Genomic DNA, 22,384 nt, shown 5'->3' with positions numbered 1-22,384 from the left:
TAAAAACACATTTAAAGGATAGCCTGGATAAAGCTTAACTCCCAGGTCAAAAACATTAAATATATTCCTTTATAGCCACAATGGATATATAACCACTTTTTGTGCACCAAAAACAAACCTAGAAACATCATCACTGTGGTGTGCATAGCCGGTGCAGAGTTGTGAGTGGACCCAGCAGCTCCGCTCACTACAGGCTGCCTGCAGGAGAAGACAAGTCATCCTGCACGGGAAGAAATTTGCAAAGATACAAAGAGACGCGTAAGAATATGCATTGCACCAATCAGAGCTGTATTGCTTTGCATAGGTATGCTTCCAGGTAGTTGTCATACAGTTCACATACTGTATATGTATTTAGATATTTGCCAGGAGTTGAGCTTTAAATGTTCTATGTTCTACACTATGGCTTGGAACTGTAGTAAAGGAGGTGTCTGGGTTGCCTAAAGCAACCAACCAGCTTCCAGATTATTTCCAATGCAGGTTAGAAACTTAAAGTGGAGACCTGATTGGTTGCTATGGGCAACACAGACACTTTTGCTTTCTTCTTTTTTCCATTCTGTTCACCAAGACATTTCTTGGGCTTTTTATTAATAATGATGAAAATGAAGGCACACAAAGAAAATGAACCAAACACACACTTATCCTGAAATCTGGTTTGTCCTTTTTATAGCACCCAATGTACCACCACCACCTCCTCCTGCCAGCCCCTCACCTATCCCCAAAAAGCTGCCTGCTACACCTCCACTGACTACAAAGCACAAGAGGGCGCTCTCAGAGCCAGCCCCCATCATTCCACACAGTCCCTCCAGCCAAAGCAGCCTCCATTTCGGTAAGGTGACCACATTTTTAATGTATATTAAGTACTGTCTGTGCTGTCCATGGCTACCAATCAGATTCAGGCTTTTGTTCTTCAGCTGTCAATTTCAAGTTCAGGTTGTAGTTTTACCGATGGCTTTAGGGAAACACAGATCCAAGTAAAGAGTACCTGTGCTGTAACAATAAACATAATCTCGGCTCTCTGAACTCTCGGAAAGTGTTGGAATTTGCAAATTGTAGCAAACTATGCTTTGGGTATCATGAGAAACTTGTGGAAACATTTTATAGTATGAGTAGGTACCCAAAGCACTCCCCTACCCCCCACTGTCTTAAACTGTATCTAAACCCAAATTTCTTTTTAGTTTTTGGCTTTAGTTTTTCCGCACTGGTAAGATTAACCTTTTGCTTTTTGTCAAGGAGACCTTTGTCACTAGTACAGAAATTGAAAGGAAATCCAAAAATCTTAGTAGTTCATTAAAGGACACAGGAGTATAGTTAGAGGCGTAGGGCTATGCAGCTACCTGTTAGGAGATTGGGAAGATTGGATAACACCTCCCACTCCCAGGATTCCTTGGTTTTTTTATATTGTTCCAAGGTGTTTTCTCATGGTTTAGATGTGGTGAGAGCTGGAGAGGTGGAAGAAGCACAGATCCACAGAATGAATGAAGCAGGAAGTTCCTTGCTCTGTAGATCCTCAGGTACAACTCTCTCTCCAGCAAGAACAGCAGCAGTGCATTAGGCGATCTCCATAGCAGATGTAAAACTATTAAGCTCAAGGAACAGGAAATGCATTGCTATTTTTTTAAAGAAATACAGGACAAAATGTTTCAGGATACTATTTAGGCCCATTATATACAATATATATTTAGATGTTCATTATAACATAGCAAATCTTCACATTTTGAGTTTAGGCCCAGTTTGATTACATTGGTCTATTAGTCTACTTTTTGTCACAGTCCATTGCAATTTCAGTTTACGCATTTTCATTTGCAACCCATTTGTTCTGTTTTTGGTCTTAGAAGGTTTCTCATTGCAAGTCCTTAGATAAATCATATTACAGACTGATCAAAGCCTAAAGTCTAGGGGGGAAGCTTATTGCATACTTTGTAAAGCAGAATTTCACCACAGTGGATTGGGGAAGTGGTGAGGAACAAGTTTTTCTGTCCATGTTGGCAATTCTCCAACCAAAATGCATCGGTAGAACCTGAAAGACTTAAGAATTTCCTTTTCAAGGCCAATCCAAAACTAATGAGATATTGGGACACATGGACTTGTTAAATCCTTCATTAGATTCTTGTATTTTAGTGAGCTCTTTGGACCTGAAATCTACGTCCACCCATCTGCCAAAGCCATTCTGAGGGGTGGGGTTCAGTCTTCCAGTTATATTTACTTATGTAATCTTTTTTCATTTCAGTTGGAAGAATGAAGGGGGCAGTATTTTGGTAAAAAGATTCCCCCAATGGATTTCCTTGAGCAAAATAAATTGTCGAAATATATATTGGTGGGTTTTTCAGCCCACCGGTGTCTGTCTGCAAAATAAGTTTTTACGATGGACTGTTCCTTTAACCAATTGTGTGCTTTGCCTATTTAGAACAAAGTATTAGGTTTGCTTTACCCACCCAACCCCCCTCTTCTTTCACCAGCAACTGCTTACCTTTTCTTTGGATTCCCCGCCACCAGGACAAAGCACAGGTTCACCCTAAGATGTCTTATGCAGCCCATTTATTTGCAGCTAGACTTCTGCTAATTTTACAATACATTACCCTTTGTTTTTTGTGAAATAAAGGATGAATCCACATGCAAAAAATGTGCTTTTTTTAAATTTGCATTTATTTTTTTTTAGCCTGGAAAGCATTGCACCAGCAATCAGCAGATTGCTGGTGCCATGCAGGACTCCTGAAAACTGTCAGTGTATCTGCTTGCCTGTACATCCCGTGCGGGAAGGCAGATGCAGTCTGACTGGAAGACTCAATGAACTACCACGGCGCTTGACCGCACCATGGTAGTTCATTGAAAACTACAAGCTGCCAGCTGCAAAGGCTGTCAGGACTTGTAGTTCATTCATTCTGCCCCACGGCCGCACTGTCTTCAAATAGTGACAGCTAGTACAGGTAACTTCTCCCCGTACTGCTGTGGAAACATTTTATAGTGTAAGTAGGTACCCAAAGCACTCCCCTACCCCCCACTGTCTTAAAGTGTATCTAAACCCAAATTTCTTTTTAGTTTTTGGCTTTCGTTTTTCCGCACTGGTAAGATTAATCTTTTGCTTTTTGTCAAGGAGACCTTTGTCACTAGTACAGAAATTGAAGGGAATACTACAAATCTTAGTAGTTCATTAGAGGACACAGGAGTGTAGTTAGAGGTGTAGGGCTGTGCAGCTACCTTTTAGGAGATTTGGAAGATTGGACACTGCCAACCTATCAGAGCTGTTGGGACAGTCCAGCATAACCCCTCCCACTCCCAGGTTGCCTTGGTTTTTTGCTATTGTTCCAAGGTGTTTTCTTGTGGTTTAGATATGGTGAGAGCTGGAGAGGTGGAAGAAGCACAGATCCACAGAATGAATGAAGCAGGAATTTCCTTGCTCTGTAGATCCTCAGGTACAACTTTCTATCCAGCAAGAACAGCAGCAGTGCTTTTTTTTCTTAAATGTGCATTTACTATTTTCTTTTTTGAGCCTGGAAAGCATTGCACCAGCGATCAGCAGATCGTTCATGCCATGCAGGACTCCTGCAAACTGTCAGTGTATCTGCTTGCCTGTACATCCCGTGTGCGAAAGCAGATGCAGTCTGACAGGAAGACACAATGAACTACCACGACGCTTAACTGCGCCGTGGTAGTTCATTGAAAACTACAAGCTGCCAGCTGCAATTGCTGTCAGGACTTGTAGTTCATTCATTCTTCCCCACGGCCGCACTGTCTTCAAATAGTGACAGCTAGTACAGTAGACTTCTCCCCGTACTGCTGTCACAGAGATAGAGAGGGAATGGGCAGTGGTGGCAACATGTTACATGTTCCCAAAGGTGAACGTAAATCAGGGAATAATGTAACCTTTTTTTATTATACAAGACTCTCTGCTGTATAGATAGTCTAAATCTTTATTTACATTTATTTACTGACTGTTTATCATGGAGCTCTCTGGATGCCTAACAAATATTGTGTTCATTTGATAGACTATGGTTCCTGTTGTACATCTCCCTCCAAATATCTACAGTCGGAAGTTATGTCCAGAAGACCAAGGTTGGTGCTAGTAGTTGTGCACACCATCATTTGTTCTCCTTCCTTCTGGCCTCTACCCTTTGTCTGTTCTTTGTGAGGAGAGATAAGGGGAGCTAAAAAGAAATCTTCTAAATTACTGAATTTGTTTTTTGTGTGTTTTGAGTTGGTATGCTAAACTTGCCAATGTCCATTCAGGGCTGATTAGTTAGTGAATCTGTTTTAGCTTGACTTTTTAAAGCCCGACGCCAGGAAACTTAAAAATCACGGATCCAGTCCCACTGCAAGTTTTTGTAGTTAGTGATTCTAAAGGCTGAAAGGTTTTTTTACCTTCATGCATTTTATGTATGAAGATAAAAAACCTTCAGTGTGCAGCTTCCCCTCGGCCCTCCTAATAGTTACCCGAGCCTGATCTCGATCCAGCGATGTGTGCCATTGGCTCCCACTGCTGTCAATCACAGCCAGTGAGGAGGGAGTAGGGGACGAGCCACGCTCTGCTTCTTATAGGCACACAGATGTGGCTCGGGAGCGAGCACGCTTGAGTGCTCACAGAGCAAGCAGCTTGCGCTGGGGGCATTCAGCAGAGGGGAGGGACTGCAAAACCTTTGCACAGAGCAGGTAGGTATGACATGTTTGTTATTTTTTTTTTTAAATCTGAACTTTAAGTATCACTTTAACTTACCTGATCTTAAGTTCCCCCATGCTGGAGTTGGGCTTTAAAGAAAAGAAACATGTAGACTGCCATTTCTGATCTCCTTATGTAAAAATGCTAGCTGCCTGGTTGTCCCTCCAGTCCTATAGCTTCAAACGTTTCTGAGTTACAGACCAGAAACACAAACACAGGTTAGGAGTTCTGACATCGTGCTGCCATTAGGTCATTGACTCAGTGAAGCCAGGGATCATCTTGCAACTAGCATTTGCCCAAGGTTGGCAGCCTACATCTTTCTGTCTGTACAATGTTCATTTAATTCAGGCTTATGGTTGTTTTTATTCAAAATGGTTGTTTTTTTGTTTCTTTATTCAGCATTGGATCTCCAAAACTTAGCAGTCTTCATGAAGTGCCGGAGGTCCCACCAAAAGGTATTTTATCAAAATTGTTGCCTCCTGTTTTTTACAAATCAATTTATGTATGTACCGTATATATTTCTCTGATTATGCAAGCTTGTACTTGAACTCCGGGCACAAAAAAGTTTGTTTCAATATAGACCTCTATAGCCACAAAGGCTATCCACTTTCTTTCTTGTCCATTGAAAGGATGCCGGCAGTCTTTAACCTTCTCGGTTATACAGCTACCTACAGTAGGTTTACACACTCGCAAAAAATAAAAAGCTGTAGGCCAACACAGGATAACTTCCCTATTTTTCAATTTCTTTCTTCAATCAGTTCTTCACATTACTGCTGGAGCCTTTTCGCTTCGATTTACACCTCTTTGGTGTTATAATCCCTAGCCTGGCTTTTGGAGTATTGTGTTCAGAGTATACTGAACTGGATGTTGAGGGGATAGTATTTAAAGCGGAGCTCCACCCAAAAGGGGAAGTTCTGCTTTAAGGACTGCTCCCCATTAAGGATTGGCACCTTTGGGGGGTGGGGGGGAGCGGGTACTCGAATTTGACAGATACGCGCTCCTATTTCCGGTCCGATTACCTATGTGATCGGAAACGGAAGGAGTCCTTCCTCCTTCCCTTTCTGTAGTCTTTTGGGACACGTGACAGGTCCCAGAAGACGACAGGACCATTCATGAAGCGCAGCTCTACTCGTGCTTGCACAGTGGCTACCTGACTATGAAGCCACAAGCTATCACAGCCGGGTGCCCACACTGAAGATGCTGGCCTCCTGGAATCCAGGACAGCTGGTGAAACGGGCTGCGGGGGACACACCACGGGACCGAGGGACACGTAAGTGGCTGTTTTTTTAAAAGTCAACAGCTACAGTTTTTGTAGCTGCTGACTTTTATTTTTTGACAGGTGAATGGAACTCCACTTTAAGTGGCCTTAAGGCACTGGGTTCCGTATAGGGTGCTTTCCAAACTCTGTTCTGGTAAGAGTTAGCTGCAGCACACTCCTGGTCCATAGCCACTGGCATTACCTCCACACTTGCCCTGTCTCTGAAGACTCAGTGAGTAGTCCGGTCAGGCCAAGCACTTAGTTGCTCTAGTTCCTGACTGATGAACTTACCCCTGAGGAATCAGTTCACTGTTACACCCAAGTTAAGTGACACCACTTCGGCTTCCATTGATGCAATGTGAGGATCAGGTTGTTGCTTCTTCCAGTGTTGTTTTCAGTGTTGGGTCATTTAAAACTTCTCAGATTTTCCCTTAGAAACCATTTGTTTTTTCAATTATTTAAAATAACATTGTGGCGACTCGTACCTTACATGAGACTTTCCTTTCATTCCTGCTTGTTGCACTGTGTGAACACAACACAGGTACGCATAGAGCAGGTGTGGGCAACTGTGGCCCTCCAGCTGTTGTAGAACTACAAGTCCCATGAGGCTTCCATTGATGCAATGTGAGGATCAGGTTGTTGCTTCTTCCAGTGTTGTTTTCAGTGTTGGGTCATTTAAAACTTCTCAGATTTTCCCTTAGAAACCATTTGTTTTTTCAATTATTTAAAATAACATTGTGGCGACTCGTACCTTACATGAGACTTTCCTTTCATTCCTGCTTGTTGCACTGTGTGAACACAACACAGGTACGCATAGAGCAGGTGTGGGCAACTGTGGCCCTCCAGCTGTTGTAGAACTACAAGTCCCATGAGGCATTGCAAAACTGACAGTTACAAGCATGACTCCCAAAGGCAGAGGCATGATGGGACTTGTAGTTGACCAACAGCTGGAGAGCCACAGTTGCCCACCCCTGACATAGAGTGTAACTAAAGGCAAAACTTTTTTTTTTTTTTATATTTTAGTTTTGGATAAAGTGGAGAGGGCATAGAACACCTGTCAGTTTTTATTGATGTCTCTGTCCTCGTCTGTGAGAATCACCTTCTCTGTTTGCCATGTTTACTGTAATCAGTGAAAGTAAAGGAAAATCCCACATTTTGGGTTGACACCAAAATAGTAATATAAAGGAAATCTTCCAATGGGGACACTAGTTCTGATGACCCTAGTGCTACGCCAGGATTCCTTCACTGTTTTAGCTATGGGACAAAAAGTGAAGGGAAATCTCCCCTATCGGACACAGATGGCAAAAAAACTAACTGGGGTTATACCCCTTCCTTAAGTTGGCCATACATGGGTCGAATTCCCAAAGAATTTTCTTTTGAAAATCTTTTCTAAGTATTTTCATTCAAATTTCACACCATTAGCGAGCCACAGCAACGGCCGATTTTCGAATTTGAGTGATCGGGCATGTTGGAAATTTTTTGAAAAATGAATGAATGCATAAACATGCATGTGCTTATACATACATAAAATTCTTCATCCTCTTCTAGTTGCCAGTGTTGCAATTTGCAGGCATACAGTATGCTCATTAATCACTGCATTCAATCATAAAATTTTCTATTTTATTTTACGGCTCTGTACTCATCGCTGTATTACTGATCTTTGCATAGCTGTGCGCATCGTTCTATAGGCGACAATGTGCCTGTGTTCAGATCAGTAAAAAAAAGTGGCGTTTTCTTCATACATGTGCAAGAGGCATTAAGGAATAGTGCACCTCTAAACTGACTTATTACTTTAGGCGGGATGGTGTCAGGTCTCTTTTGTCTTGGCCTGGCGGGTAGATTCCTATCAGGTCTCTTTTGTCTTGGCCTGACGGGTAGATTCCTGTAGCACCACTTGGTGAGCAGAACTCAGGGGTACTTGCACAGAATGCTGTGGAAGTAGTACAGGCATCTATGTCTGGGCAAATACAAAGAAAAATATATTCAGTACTTATTTGCCTTGCTTCCACATTTCCCCATACTTAGTTATTTGCCTTGCTTCCACATTTCCCCATACTTAGTTATTTGCCTTGCTTCCACATTTCCCCATACTTAGTTATATGCCTGGCTGCCACATTTCCCCATACTTAGTTATTTGCCTTGCTTCCACATTTCCCCATACTTAGTTATTTGCCTTGCTGCCACATTTCCCCATACTTTGTTTTTTTTTTAATCTATTGCAAGTCCAAAAATCAGAAATCCAGTGAGCTGCTTTAGTACTTTGTACTACAGAACACTCTTTGTGTAGATAATTAGAGGGGGTGTTCTATAGTCCTGGAGAAGAGAACAGGCAGGGCTGACGGTACAACTTGTGATTTCAGTGGAAATGAGGCAGTTTTCAGATTAAACAGAAAGGAGTACGCTGGATTTCTAGAAGATCAGCAGATATTTTTCTGTACTTGCTGGGTTTTTCGTATTATGTTTGCTCAGCCTACTTCCTGTGAATTGAAACTTATCCATAAGGACTTATGAACACTATTTGCAGTGCAGCTAAGCTCTGTTTGCTAAACTATAACCGTAGTTCAAAGCACACGAGATAACACTATTTATATAAGGAACAAAGTATTGACACATAATAGCTCAGTAATGTATGTTACACTTCTGTAGATGTAGATAGATACAGTATACTTACTTGGCACATAATAGCTCAGTAATGTGTGTCACACTTCTGTAGATGTAGATAGATACAGTATACCTAAATTGACACATAATAGCTCAGTAATGTGTGTTACACTTCTGTAGATGTAGATATACAGTATACCTACTTGACACATAATAGCTCAGTAATGTATGTTACACGTCTGTAGATGTAGATATATAGTATACCTACTTGACACATAATAGCTAAGTAATGTATGTTACACTTCTGTAGATGTAGATAGATAGATACAGATCTACCTACTGGAATAGCTTACTTTTTTATGCTTTGCATAAAGTAAAAAGAGTTACATTTTCCACTAGGTATCAATTCATGACTTCACTGGGAGGATTGTCCACTCCTTTTCCTTTGAGGTCCATGCAGTATGGGGGCAGCCATCATTGGGGCAGAAAGGCAAAGGAGGCAATAAACGTTACGCAAAGTTCTAACCCTTCCCATCTCTACTAAAAAACATTTTTGTTTTTGTATGTGTCCCTATTGGAGAAATTTCTCATCACATCTTGCCCTGACAAGAAGTGAGGGGAAATGTCCCTACACAGATGGCGGTAAGGGCCGGGCAGATGCTCTAGCCTTTCCCCATTTGATTGAAATTAGGATTGAGAGTGAACCCGTTGTGTTCAACAAAATGTATTAATAGACATTTCAAGTAATGCGAATTTCAAGTAATCTGTTTTTCTTGGAAAGCCTGGAGAGCGCTCTTGATACTTTGCCCAGACTGTGTACAGGATGGCAACTGCCCTTTAAATCACAATTGAAGTAAATTTAAAATAGAAGCTTTTAAGATTGTTCTGAATCTTTAATTGCCAAGTAAGTCATCAGCAAGCCGTGCTGATTGGTGTGCTGTAGTGCTGTCTTGTCAGACTGCTGTATGGATACAGTCACTCCCACTCTGGGAGCAGCAAAATGTCCCGGGCAGCCTATTCTTCGGATTTGCGTCCAGTGCTGGGGAGAAAGAAAAGCACTGTAAGGATTGATACTTGATAATTGAAGCTTTATTACAATATTGAAAGCTTCCTTCTATTTTTAAAGTTTAATTGAGTTTGAAGTTGAGATTCAAGCAGGGGCGGACTAACCATTTCGAAACTCGGGCACTGCCCAAGGGCCCGGGGACAGTAGGGGGCCCCATGAGATGCCCCTGGTACCTTTTTCATAGGCTTTTTTGAGTTTGGGCAAGGACACAGGGGCCCCATGATCCCTTATTGCCCGGGGGCCCCATGAATTGTTAGTCCGCCCCTGGATTCAAGTAAAAGTGCGGTCTAAGAATAGACATAACACAGTACCTGCTGTTACCTTTATAACACAGAGAAGCATCTTATGTGCTCTGCCCTGATTTAGTTTCACATTACTACTGGGGCCTGACATCTGAATTCATAGCTAATTCCTGCCAGCTGCCACCCCTCTTTCCAGTGAGGGTGCCCTTACTGGCCATTATGGCAGTCTCATTGGATGGTAGAATGGTAGCTGGCAGGGCTTGGCCAGCAAGCCAGACCTCCATAACAAAGGGAAACTAAATCGGAGAAGAGCACAGATAGGCTTTTCTGACTATATAAACCCCCCCCCACCCCACAAAAGATTAATTCTGTCAGGGGTAGAGCTTTACCCAGGGATGTAATCATTAAAGTCAATCTGCGTCCAGATCACGCACACTTACAATTTGATAGTGATTATGAGGGATGACATTGCTAATGGGGCAAAGGAGGAGGTGGATTCTTTGTGGCTGGAGCTTCAAAGAGAAGAAATACATGGTAAATGGGTGGGTGTATGCTACAGCTAGAAAAGGTGACCAAGATGGGCAATGTTATTATTATGGGGGACTTCAGTTATCTTTATATTGACCGGGCAGACAGAATCACTCACCCAAGTCGCAGAATTTCTTGAATGTCTTGCAGGACAATTTCATATGTCAATTGGTAGATGCCCCAGCTAGAAATTAGATTCTGATTGACCTACCAATTACAAACAACATGGAGCTGATTGCAGATGTGGAAGTAAGGGATATCTTGGGAAACAGAGATCAGAGTAATTATGTTCACTATATATCATAGGAAAAGGAGACAGTAGGGTAGGATAAGAAAGAACACGGAGGAAAAATGGGAGTGCTTTAAAGGAGAAGTATGGGCTATATAAAAATATATATATACTCACCTAGGTGGATGTGGCATTGATCCAATGCTGCACCTGTCCTCTGCTGGCTCTGCACAGAGGACTGAGTGATCAAAGACTGCAATTGCTCAGTTCTCTCTCTCTGCTCTGAACAGAAAGCTGGGTCTGTCAGTCTCTGGCTCTCTGCTTCCCCCCCCCCCAGTGCTCACTGGAGGGGTGGGAGGGGCTGGCTCACTGAGAGGCTGAGCCAGGTGCTGGTCCAGGGTTCTTGGTGGATCCCAACCATACGGTCGGGATCTGTTCAGAACCTGGACCAGCTCTGTGACTTCAGGCTTTTGGCTGAAAACGCACAGGAGTGCAGAACTAACAGCACTCCTGTGATCCATAGGAGAAGTATAGCCAAAAAAAACTATGGCTTTAGACCATGCACTCCAAATGAGAAATGGTAGTGACACATATGCATACATACACACACACACACTGAACTGAATGGACTGATGTACCAGTCTGTACGTATCAGTCTTACCAACTATATAACAATAAAGTATTTATTCTGAAGAAATTGTGAAGAAATTAATTTTCATACAACACAGGCATTGACATCTTTCCCTATTACTTTCTGTTAAACCAGAATATTGCCAGGCTTCCAACCCTCTATTATAAATAATCAGTAGGTGTTTCTAGTTGTTAGAAACAAACTTGAAACCCAACTCTAGAGTCTTTGTTGAAAAGAATAACTTCACAATAATAGTTTATGCATATAGGTGTATTCTATCTTCCAGTGGAAACACAGAGGTTTAATTTGGTAGCCAGGAGCCCCTGGTTTGCTGCTGCCCATGAATTGATGTAGACAGTGTGCATTTGGGACCTTATGTCTGTATGCATTCACCACTTTATACAAGTAGCAGTGGGTGCCTGCATACAGCCGTTATCCCCATGCCTAGGATAGCAGGATGTCTAGAATTAACCATGACCGTACGTGATGTATTATTGGTCTTCTCTTCCAAGTTGATTATAGGACAGAAGGATATTCAAAAACAGGAAACCAAAGATCTACGCATACCAGCACATCTCCAGCATCATCTGTGCAGGAACTGTACCGCGTGCCAACGCCTAACCAAGAGCCTCCTCAGCCAATGCCACGGAGGATGAGTCTGGTGAGAGTTGTGGGTTCCTAGTTTCTATAATGACTGATAGATATTGGAAGAGATCTGGAATTGAAAAACTATATGATGTTGCTTTTATTATTATTATATATTTGTTTGCAGAGACATTTTTGACATTCCTACACAGAGGCTGAAAATTACTATGTGGCAAGTTCTACCCCCTCTAATCTCCAGAAATAGTTCCTCCCTTACCTTAAAGTGATACTAAACACACACTGTTTAATCTACATTATCCCTTCTCTGTATGTGAATGATGGCAGTGTAATTATTTTAATAAAAAAAAAAAACTCTTCCTGATCGATATACAGTTGTCACATGACCCAGCTCTTTCCTAGGCTGTCTTCAGGGAAACAGTGGCAGGAGTAGCATCTACTGCTCTGCTACTGGTCACATGCTCAAAAAAAAACACAGCGTTTGTGATACAGAGTAAAATTGAATGTTTAATATCAATAAATTGTGATGCCCCACTAGTCTGTGTGTTAGAATAACGGGGGGCCAGGGTGGATGAGGCAGCCTGAGAGCTCCCATCCACCCTGGGCTACATAACGCTTTACCGAGCGAGGGAGCCACCGATCCAACTTGCTGTCATGCCAGGGAAGCAGTAGGCGTCTTCTACACTTGCCCGGGCCCTGCACACCCACTCTGGAGACTTAGATTCATATTTTACTGGGAGCTCAGGACTGTGCACTGAGGGTTCCAAGATAGCGCCAGACCGCCCTGTTTCACCAGCCGCTTCTCCAGTTGCTGCCTTTGACCCAGGAGACACTATCAACTGTGCATAGGTACACTGCACCAGCCCAGCTCTCTCACATGCCTCTACACAACACTCAGTGGAAGGCTCTGTGTATCAGAGCCCTCCCTACCAAGGGTTATATTATGCAGCTAATTACTACAGTGGAATCTTCATTTAAAGAGGCCATAGATAAAGTGAGGGTTTAGACTACAGCTATAGGTAACCAGTTGGAGACTCTAGAAACAACTCAAGAGGGCTTGGGGGATGCTTCCTGTAAGCATGATGCTATGATATAGTCCCTTCTACTACAGCTAGATGATTATGAAAATCGTGAGAGACACAGCAGAATATCCGCATATGAGGCTTACCTGAGGCCACCCACACTCAGAATTTGGTCCCCACTCTCCAAGGGATCTTTGGTCTTATACTGGGAGATACCACATCAGCCCTGGTGGAAATTGACTGGGTGCATAGGGCCCTACTACCACAACCCCAAGAAATCAACAAACACTGGGATGTTATCTGTAAGTACATAAGTATGCTGTCAAGGAGGTCATCAGGTCTGCTATGCACAGGAAGCAATACATTGACTTTGATGGAGCACACCTCCTGCTTTTCCTTGATTTATCTAAACACACCCTCATGAAAAGAGCTCTTAGCCCAGTACTTGCAGTTTTAGGACAGGAAGGGGCAGACTTATCGCTGGGGCTTCCCCTTCCAGCTTGACGCACGAAAGAAGGGGAAATCCATAACCGTTTATAATAAAAGATGACCTGCCTAAATTTCTGGAAACCTTGGAGCTCACCCCAGGTGGACTTCCAAGATTGGCGCTCCGTAGGGGACATTCCCATGCTGCAAAACCAAGAACACTGGAAACCAGCTCCCCAGTACTCCCATTGTCGCCAATGCCAATGCAGGGGTGCATCCTTGGCCACATCTCGACGGGAATGCTAACAGCTCCCAAGAGTATTCCTATTTGTTACACCGCTTGCTTGCAAGAGTCCTATTGCCTTGGCTTGTCTCCATACACCTGCCTCATTCACTCCGGGGTTGTACCCTTAGGGGATTTATTAAAGGCCCACATTACAGATCCTTTTTTTTTTTTTTTTTTTTTTTTTTTTACTTCAGTGGCACATGACTATGTTCCTGTCTGGAAATGAGTGATACTTCAACATCATGCCCTCCCCCACTCACTGATTCATGCCCTGGAGATGTCCATTTTTCCCCTCCATGCGTCATTTGAGGACACTCAAGAGGACTCACTCCAGCATAGATAATGTTACCCACTTTACTTTCATTTTCATTGGCCTACTGCTCATGTTTAGTTTTTTCTCCTAGCCCTGGGGTAGGGCTGCTGCCTCCTATACATGGTCAGCTACCTTACCCATATAGATCTATTGCCAAAATTTGGTGATTATATTGTATTTTACAGTCTACGGGAGGGCTCGGTTGTCTACCCTTGAAGGTACACACTGACCTGTGTACTTCTCGCCATGCTGGGTCTCCTGATATATATATTCTCAGCTCTCTGACTTATTGGCACTATGGTGTCCAAAATATCAGTACTTTCTAATAATGTGTTCACCATCTAAATGTGGTAGACTGTGGCAGGAATTCCACCGCCTGAATCCGTCTATTGTACAGTTTCAGGAGACCCATTTCATGGCAACTTCTTCACCTAACCTTCCACAGTCTGTCCTTAACCCTGACTGTTGCATCATCTATGGATCTCCACTAGTTACGTTTCTTGACAATATATTATCGCAGCTACTTGATGATACATACCCAGCAAGGTGCTTAGTCGTACACCACTTAACTATACATAGACCTTAACTATACAAGCACCTTAAAGAGCGCTAAAGTCACTCCTTGAACTGTTTATGAACTTCATTTTTGGAGATTTTATTTGGTTTATGTATTATATTTAGCGCTGCACCATTCTTATATTGTCATTTAACATTGTGTACTACACTCTGTAGTCACATGGGCTGCTCAGATGCGATAGGAAGGAAATGTTCAGGGTAGAAATACACTAAAAACTGAGAATGTGCACTATCTGCCAACACTGCTTTGCAAAATCCCCAACTGCAGTGGACAGAAGGGGGAGAGAGATAACAGCAGGATCAACCAGGTTTTTTTTGCAAAATATAGAAAACAAATCCTCTCGTGACTGAGTGAGTATGCACAGCAGGTAATGCAGCATTTATTGATAGTTTTTTATTTTTATGTGTTTAATGACACTTTATTCTGTGACTGTTGCAGTTTGAGGAATCCAAGCTCTGCAGTAGGGACCTTATTGCATCAAATGCTCCAACAAAGAGCACCTCATCTGTCCACAGACACAACCCATGTTGCAATGTTCAAAAATCTTTTTTCTTTTTTTTTTTTTTAAAGAGTAAACCAAGGCTCAGACGGGTGAAGGCTTTGTTCGACTGCACAGCCGATAGAGAAGATGAGCTCACATTTAGCACAGGAGACATTATTGTAGTCACAGATGAGGAGGACGACAACTGGTGGGTGAGTAGCGAAACATAACTTTCTCATAGATAACTCTTTTCATAAGGACCTTGAAACAGTGTAGGCGCATATTACAAAATGGCTGGACAGTTGGATCTGCCTTAGAGATTAGCCTTACGGTTAAGTTTAGGGCAAGTTTAAGAGTGAATTGTTTGAGTCAGTTTAAGTATTGGGGGTTACATTTCAGGGATATGTTGAAGGAACCAGACAAACTTGTTAGGCTGAAGGTTAAAGAACTGCAGGGTTAAAGAATAAGTTCACTTTTTTTAAAAAAATTTGCAGGTAGTACAAATTTACATTTTTTTTGGGGGGGGGGGAGCCTGCAAAGCATTGTACCAGCAATAAGCATATCACTGTGCCATGCAGGTCTCCTGCAGACTATCAGTGTAATCTATGTGCTTGTACCTTGTACAAGCAAACAGTTCATGGAGTCTTCCTGTCAGTGTAAAAATACCACAGCAGTCAACAGTGCCATGGTAGTTCACTGAGAACTACAAGCTGATAGCCGCAAAGGATGTTTGGGCTTGTAGTACATTCATTCACAGAACTGTGTGAATGAACGGCCGCACTGTTTTTAAAAAGTGACAGCTGATAATGGGGAACTTTTCCCCATACTGCTGTCACAGAGAGAGAGGGCAGCAGGAACATGTTACATGTTCCACCCTAAAAAGGTGCACTTATCCTTTAATATTCATCTGTCCATTGGTCCCTTGCCAGTGCCAGCATTTTCTTTTGAGTGCCGGTGTTTGAGCCTTTTCATTGTCCAGCATGGGATGATGTCACTCCTACGCACTGTCTGCAGATGAGAGATACTTCAACATCATGCTCTCCCCCACTCACTGATTCATGCCCTGCAGATGTCCATTTTTCCCCTCCATGTGTCATTTGAGGACACTCAAGAGGACTCACTCCAGCATAGATAATGTTACCCGCTTTACTTTCATTTTTATTTGCGCCTAGCCCTAGGGTAGGGCTGCTGCCTCCTATACATGGTCAGCTACCTCACCCAAATGGGTCTATTGCCAAAATTTGGAGATTATATTGTATTTTGCAGTCTATGGGAGGGCTCGGTTATCTACCCTTCAAGGTACACACTGGCCTGTGTTCGGCGTGGGATGATGTTACTCCTACGCACATACAGGAGGCTGGAAATCAGAGACAAGCTTCTGTAATAAAAGCCTGTCTGCTTGCTTTTTGTTACAGTGGAACTTTAGTTCTGCTTTAAATATTAGGGGAGGTTAAAGGTTCATTTTAGGGGATAGACTAAGTTTCCAGGCTCTCATAATGTGGTTTTGCATAATGGTTATTATAGGAATCAGATCACCTGTGGGGTTACCTGTCTTTTCCAGGAATGAAACTCTCGTCCCAAACAAGATCATTGCCACTAAAAGATAATCACTTTTGCCTTTTCCAAGTTCATATAACTCTCAGATATACAAACATTTCCAGCTGGTTCACCGAAGCGTTCACTTCATCCAGAGCTTACTCAAAGACTCTGTAAGTAAGCTCCAGATTGAGTGAAATGCGTTACACAGCCTTAACAGCAAGCGGCTTCCTTTTTTTTTCTCTGTACGTTTGCCGGTGGAATCTATGGAGCTACCAGAAAATGCCAGGAACCAGCACCCTGAGTCGGAGGATTATGGAGGAAGTGTGCCTGTGGCAGAACACTACCTTCTGTATTCTACATTATTTATTATCAGCTTGTAAATTCCTAACTCATACTTTCCTTTATCTTCTCTAGAATGGCTACATCGATGGTCAGTTGCACAGAAGAGGAGTTTTCCCGGCATCCTTTGTGCACATTTTAACTGATTAGTAAGCACAATCTCAAGGACAAGACACGAGCCAAAATAAGACAAAACCAGAGGTTGGGATTGTCCGATAAAAAGTTCGGATTTGGTTGTATATAATGTTGGCCATATCGCCTTTGTATGGACCACTCATTGGCCCGGTAATATAAGAGCAGGTGGCAAAAATATGGCAAAAGGACCAATTCCAACTGCTTAGACTGTGCTGGTCAATGGCCTTCTAATTAACAAGGGACCACACCATCATCACCAAATCTGTGACACTCCAAATCGTGTAATGTGAGAGATAAGAGGTTAATTGACATGCATTTTATGCTTGTGCTGTGCCTTGTAATGCATATAGCTTTGTGTCATTTTTACAGATATAATCCTATTAATGTGTCAGCTTAGCTGCAAAAGTACAATCTATACAGTACACAACTTGAAGCGGTTGTGCCCACAGTATCATCAGGAATAAAGAACCGACACTGTTCGGATAAAAAGCTCTATATTTCATGGACATGGCACATCCATATTTCTGATATTGTGTTCAGCTGGACAAATTGTAATGGCTGCATTAAGCAAGATTCCCTTGAAGGAAATCTTATGCGGAACTAAAACTAACCACATATTGGAGACTGTGCCATGAAGTAAATGGCTGTTATAGTTGGTAAAGACCATATGACATTGGCAGGGGTGCTTACAGAAGTCAGGGTGACAACACTGCTGAGCAGTTTCATTGCAGAATGAACAGTGTTGTCACCCTGGTACAGGAAGTGTAAAATAACAGATCTGCTGGCAGGATTGACATGTAATAAACTATGTTAGAAAGAATTGTGTTAATACTCGTGACAAACTGCTCCATATATATCATTTTTGATTTTGATAATAATTCCGCTATAAAAGAATTTTGTGCTGTGAGGAATATGAAGGGTGAAATTCCTCACCTCTTCCTGAAATTGCTTTTTGCTTGACTTTTTTTTGCTTTCGATACTTTAATACTTATCTGCAACAAGTAAAGTTACAATGAAGCGAGAACTCCCAATTTGTCTAATTAGGTGAGTAAGAATATTAAAGATAGCGTGTCACAACAGCAAGGCAACTACATTTTTAAAAAAAATGAGAGGTCAGCATTGACAGTCTACATACATATTCCCTTTGTAAAGGTTAAAGGAACAAGTCAGAAAATTACCAATTAACTGCCAGCTAGTCATGTGACTTTTCTGTTGAGCAATATACTTATATGATATATCTAGTTGTCTTTGTTATCAGATGTTATTATGAGCAACACATTATTAAAGAACAACCTTTGCCCTCTGTCTTCGTGAATGATCAGACTTTACTGGTAGAGATCTCCATATGTTGTCCAAGGCTGATGAAAACAATAGATTTGAGCAAGTCTACCCAACTGTTCACCCAATAATGGTGCTCTGATCTGATCTTTGCATGCACATACGCAAAAAGCCATTGGAAAAGGTCAGAATTGTAAATATTAGAGTGATTCATCCCTGTCTAATGGCATCTCTTATAACTTGACCTCTTCTGTATGAGGTGAACCAACATAGCTGATATCTGTGTATTCTTTCAATAATCCGTTGTAAACATGGTATTATCACCTCCTCCTTCCATCCCTTTGGTCACTGATTATACCCCATTTGACCTCAAAGCACAATAGGGCATTTTAGAGCCTGCTCCCATCATTCCGCACAGTTCCCCCATAGCATGGGGAGGGGTTATAACCCCTGTCAGGTTTTTACTGCTATCTGGGGCCTCATTTTACCAAACAGATGTGAATTAACTCTCAAAAGCAGTTTTATTTCTCTCTGTGTTGCTGTTGGTTTCTCATCCATTGAGGGACACAGGAAGTCTTTGACCTTGGATTATCTTGCCCCTTCAGTCTGGATGTTGGAGTACGTCACTGGATTGAATGTGCCAGGATAGCCTGGTAGTGACACTGGGCTCCATGTATGGCGCTCTCCAGACTCCGTCCTGTTACAAAGGATGCCCAGAGCCGGTTGGGCCAAGCGCCAGAAGCTACCTCAGTTATTCCCCATTCCAGTTGATATTGCAGCGGAAGGAGTTAACACTGTGTGACTGAGTGCAGAGGTAATTCACTGGGTGGAGTGTCATGCACACGCTCTGTGCTCTCCTTCCCGCCATATGGCACCATAGAATCATCACCCCGCTGCAGCTCCTGCTTGAAAAGAGCCACATGTAACGTTTATCATCAATCTGGTCCTGCTGCCCACCTACAGTGACTGATCACCTTCTGCACCCTCCTGCACATGCTGTTTCTTATTTTCTCATGGACTTATTGGCTTCTGAGCCATTGGCTGCAGAGTCTGTCTGATTTATTTATTTACTTCAGGTACTTTTATAGTGCCGTCAATTTACACAGCGCTTTACATATATATTGTGCATTCACATCAGTCCCTAACCCTCAAGGGGTGTAGAATCTAAGGTCCCTAACTCACATTCATACATACACATACTAGGGCCAGTTTAGACAGGAGCCAATTCACCTACCAGCATGTCTTTGGAGTGTGGGAGGAAACCAGAGTACCCTGAGGAAACCCACGCAGGCACAGGGAGAACATGCAAACTCCAGGCAAGTGGTGCCATGATTGGGATTCGAACCAAGGACCCTAGGACTGCCATGCGGAAGTGCTAACCATTTAGCCACTGTGCTGCCCATAGCCACTGATTCTCAGTCACTCTACTCCTTGACAGATTAGTTTACACCTCAGGAGTCCATTGCTATTAATCCCAAATTAAGAAGACCATTTTGACTCTTATTGATGCATGGCACACCGGAGGGGTCAGCCTGTTACTTCTAAAGGTGCTGTTTGAAGTCATGAGTCGTTTAAAACTCCTAAGGCCGCAAAGACTTTCCCTTTGCATCTGTATATCCAAGTATTTTTCTATGGAGATTGGAAACATCTTGAAAGTTTCTTGTTTGCCAGTGTCCAATGCCCCTGTAGGCTGCAGTATAATGCTGAAGGCTAAATACTTCCTATGTCTCTCAATGGACTCCAAGAGTAATTTTACAATGAGTACAAAAATCCAGCTTTTCCAGGCCCTCCCTGTTAGCTGTATCTTAAAATGAAATCTGCTGCTTAAAGGGTGCTTCATCCAAAAGTGATATTTTAGGTATAGATGCAGCCTGGTAGGCTAGGTAGCTTAGTATATGTCATGGGATATCTAGAGACCTCTTGGTCAAGTTTCCTCTTTCTGTTCTTGTTCATCTGAGAGTTTAGAGAGGGTGAGTCCACCCTACCTAAAATACTAATTTGTATGGACTGACTCTTTAACATAAGGGCTTTGAAAAAATATTTTCTAAAAGGTAAACAGCATTACAGAACTTAGTTGTATTGTGTTAGTATATTTTTAAACAAATTCATACAATGAGGTTTTTAATTTTAGATGTCAGGAAATGTAATTTTAAGTGTCTAACTTTCATTTTTTCCAGTGCCAAATTATTAAGGGGTGAATTTGCACAAATCTCTATATTAAAGTATTGCGTGAATTCTGGCAAGTTGCATCACAAACTAGCTGCTTAAATCTCCTGATGGTATCGCAGAAGAGTTTTCATCAGGGTTCCAAGCCCCGCCCACTTAAAGTGGACCTGAACTCAAAAATTGAAGTTGCGTTGTTATAAGGAGCATTTAGAAATGTCTGCTGTGCCTAAGCAGTATGCTAAATAACAACATTTGGATTCCTCCTGAAAATGAGTAGTGCACCTTCGGTGCCTAGGCACTCCTGTTCTGTGTAGCCTCATAGTTGTATATCTGCATAATGAGATTATTTAAGGCACTGCTGAACCTGAGGAGATTTGAAGATGTCACTCCTGTGCTGCTTGCTGGAGAGGAAGTGTAATGAAGGACCTGCTTCTGTATAATTTATTATGTAGATCTCTGCTTTCTCCACCTTTCATGCTGCTTCCTTCGATATTCCCCCAGCAGTCATCAAGGGGCATTTCTAACATGAGGAAGCAAAGCCCTGCTCCTCTTCCAAGATGGCCCCTTCCACACAGAGACACAAGGCATGGTAATTTAGTTAAGGGGAAAAGATCAGCTGCAGGGAGGCTTACAGGCAATACGTATGGACCAGCCTTTGCCCTCTGGTTGCCTCTTTGGGCACAGCTTACAGAGTACAAGTCCTTCATAATGCACCCATCTCAAGTAAAGCTCCAATCTCCCTTTTAAATTTACATTGTTATGGAAAACGTAGAAGGAAAATCAAATTCCATATAGTAGGGGAAAGTTGTGGATTCTGTTATCACTGGAGTCCTCAAGAGTTATAAGAAGAAAATGATAGTTGATTGCAACAGAATTGGTAGATTTGATGATAATACATAGGACACCTTTGCCAGTATTTCCAGTGCAAACCCTGAACAAACAGCCACACCCCACTTCATTCTGTATCTGCACAGATAATGACAAAATCACATAGGAAAGGCCAAATTCTGCTTAGTTTGAATAACGGAATCTCCAGCCACTGTTTTTTTTTTATTTATTTATTTATTTTGGATTGAATGGGAAAGGCTTAGAATTTTGATTAGTTTATACTACTGTCCATATCCCTATTGGCAAGATTGCCTTCCATTTCCTGTCCAGGTTGCATCCCCTTTGGCAAGTTTGCTGTCCACTTCCTGTCCTGGTGGCATCCCCATTGGTAGGGTTACCTTCCACTTCTTGTCCTGTTGCACGGGTTGTCACCAGGACCCACAGATAGCACACAGATAGACATAAAAAACACAATGCAAGTTCTAACCCTTCACCTTTGACTGGAGGTGGGCTTTCATCTTCCTTGGCCTAAAAAGGTTTCATGATTTGTGGAACAGAATACTTTATGAAACATTTCTGCACAGTGTTCTAAGATGATGAAAGTTCTACAAAACTGTGATGCCCCATTTTCTGCTGTGCCCAGTACTTGCTGTACATAGACTCGTATAAATAATAATAGTTCAGGTAATATATATCTCTATTTATGCAAAAATGTTTAACTTGCCAAGAAAAAAGAAATAAAAATATACTAATGATTGTATCAAAAAATGTGTTATTGTGAAAGTCTTATTCCTACTAGATTACCATCTTGTGTCTTGGTGAGAAATTATTCTTCATTTATAATGTGAACGGTTACTGTAAAGTTTACTTGAAAGTATATTACAGAACACTGGATAAAACTTTCTTCGAAATGAGCTCCGCTGCCTGCTTAGCTACTTAGCAGGAGAAACCGTATGAGTGTGTAATGAGTGATTGTGAGAAAGTCCATGTACATACAGTGGATATAAAAAGTCTACACACCCCTGTTACAATGTCAGGTTTCTGTGATGTAAACAAATGAGACAAAGATAAATCATTTCAGAACTTTTTCCACTTTTAATGTGACCTATAAACTACAACTCAGTTGAACAACAAACTGAAATATTTTAGGTGGAGGGGAGTAAAAATAAAATAATATGGTTGCAT

General features: G+C 42.0%; 1 protein-coding gene across 2 annotated transcripts in view; it reads left to right on the top strand.

Annotated features, from left to right (window-relative positions):
- Positions 1 to 21,967, top strand: part of LOC149465755 (arf-GAP with SH3 domain, ANK repeat and PH domain-containing protein 1-like) — a 260,620-nt gene extending 238,653 nt beyond the window's left edge. The window contains exons 23-28 of one of the 2 annotated variants that reach the window (XM_089673262.1): positions 668 to 826; positions 3,984 to 4,050; positions 5,051 to 5,106; positions 11,719 to 11,867; positions 15,004 to 15,126; positions 16,868 to 21,967. In XM_089673262.1, the coding sequence (XP_089529388.1) occupies positions 668 to 826; positions 3,984 to 4,050; positions 5,051 to 5,106; positions 11,719 to 11,867; positions 15,004 to 15,126; positions 16,868 to 16,942 (629 nt within the window). In that variant the 3' untranslated portion in view covers positions 16,943 to 21,967. The remainder of the gene's footprint in view (positions 1 to 667; positions 827 to 3,983; positions 4,051 to 5,050; positions 5,107 to 11,718; positions 11,868 to 15,003; positions 15,127 to 16,867) is intronic. The other variant, XM_089673263.1, reaches the window with a different exon arrangement.
- The last annotated feature ends 417 nt before the right edge of the window (positions 21,968 to 22,384 follow it).

The sequence above is a fragment of the Staurois parvus genome, unplaced genomic scaffold (genome assembly GCF_062004578.1).
Source record: "Staurois parvus isolate SC_StPar_1 unplaced genomic scaffold, SC_StPar_1.0 ptg000137l, whole genome shotgun sequence".
In the NCBI taxonomy this organism is placed as follows: domain Eukaryota; kingdom Metazoa; phylum Chordata; class Amphibia; order Anura; family Ranidae; genus Staurois; species Staurois parvus.
The sequence above is the reverse complement of the archived record's forward strand: the minus strand, read 5'-3'. Positions and strand labels throughout refer to the sequence as shown.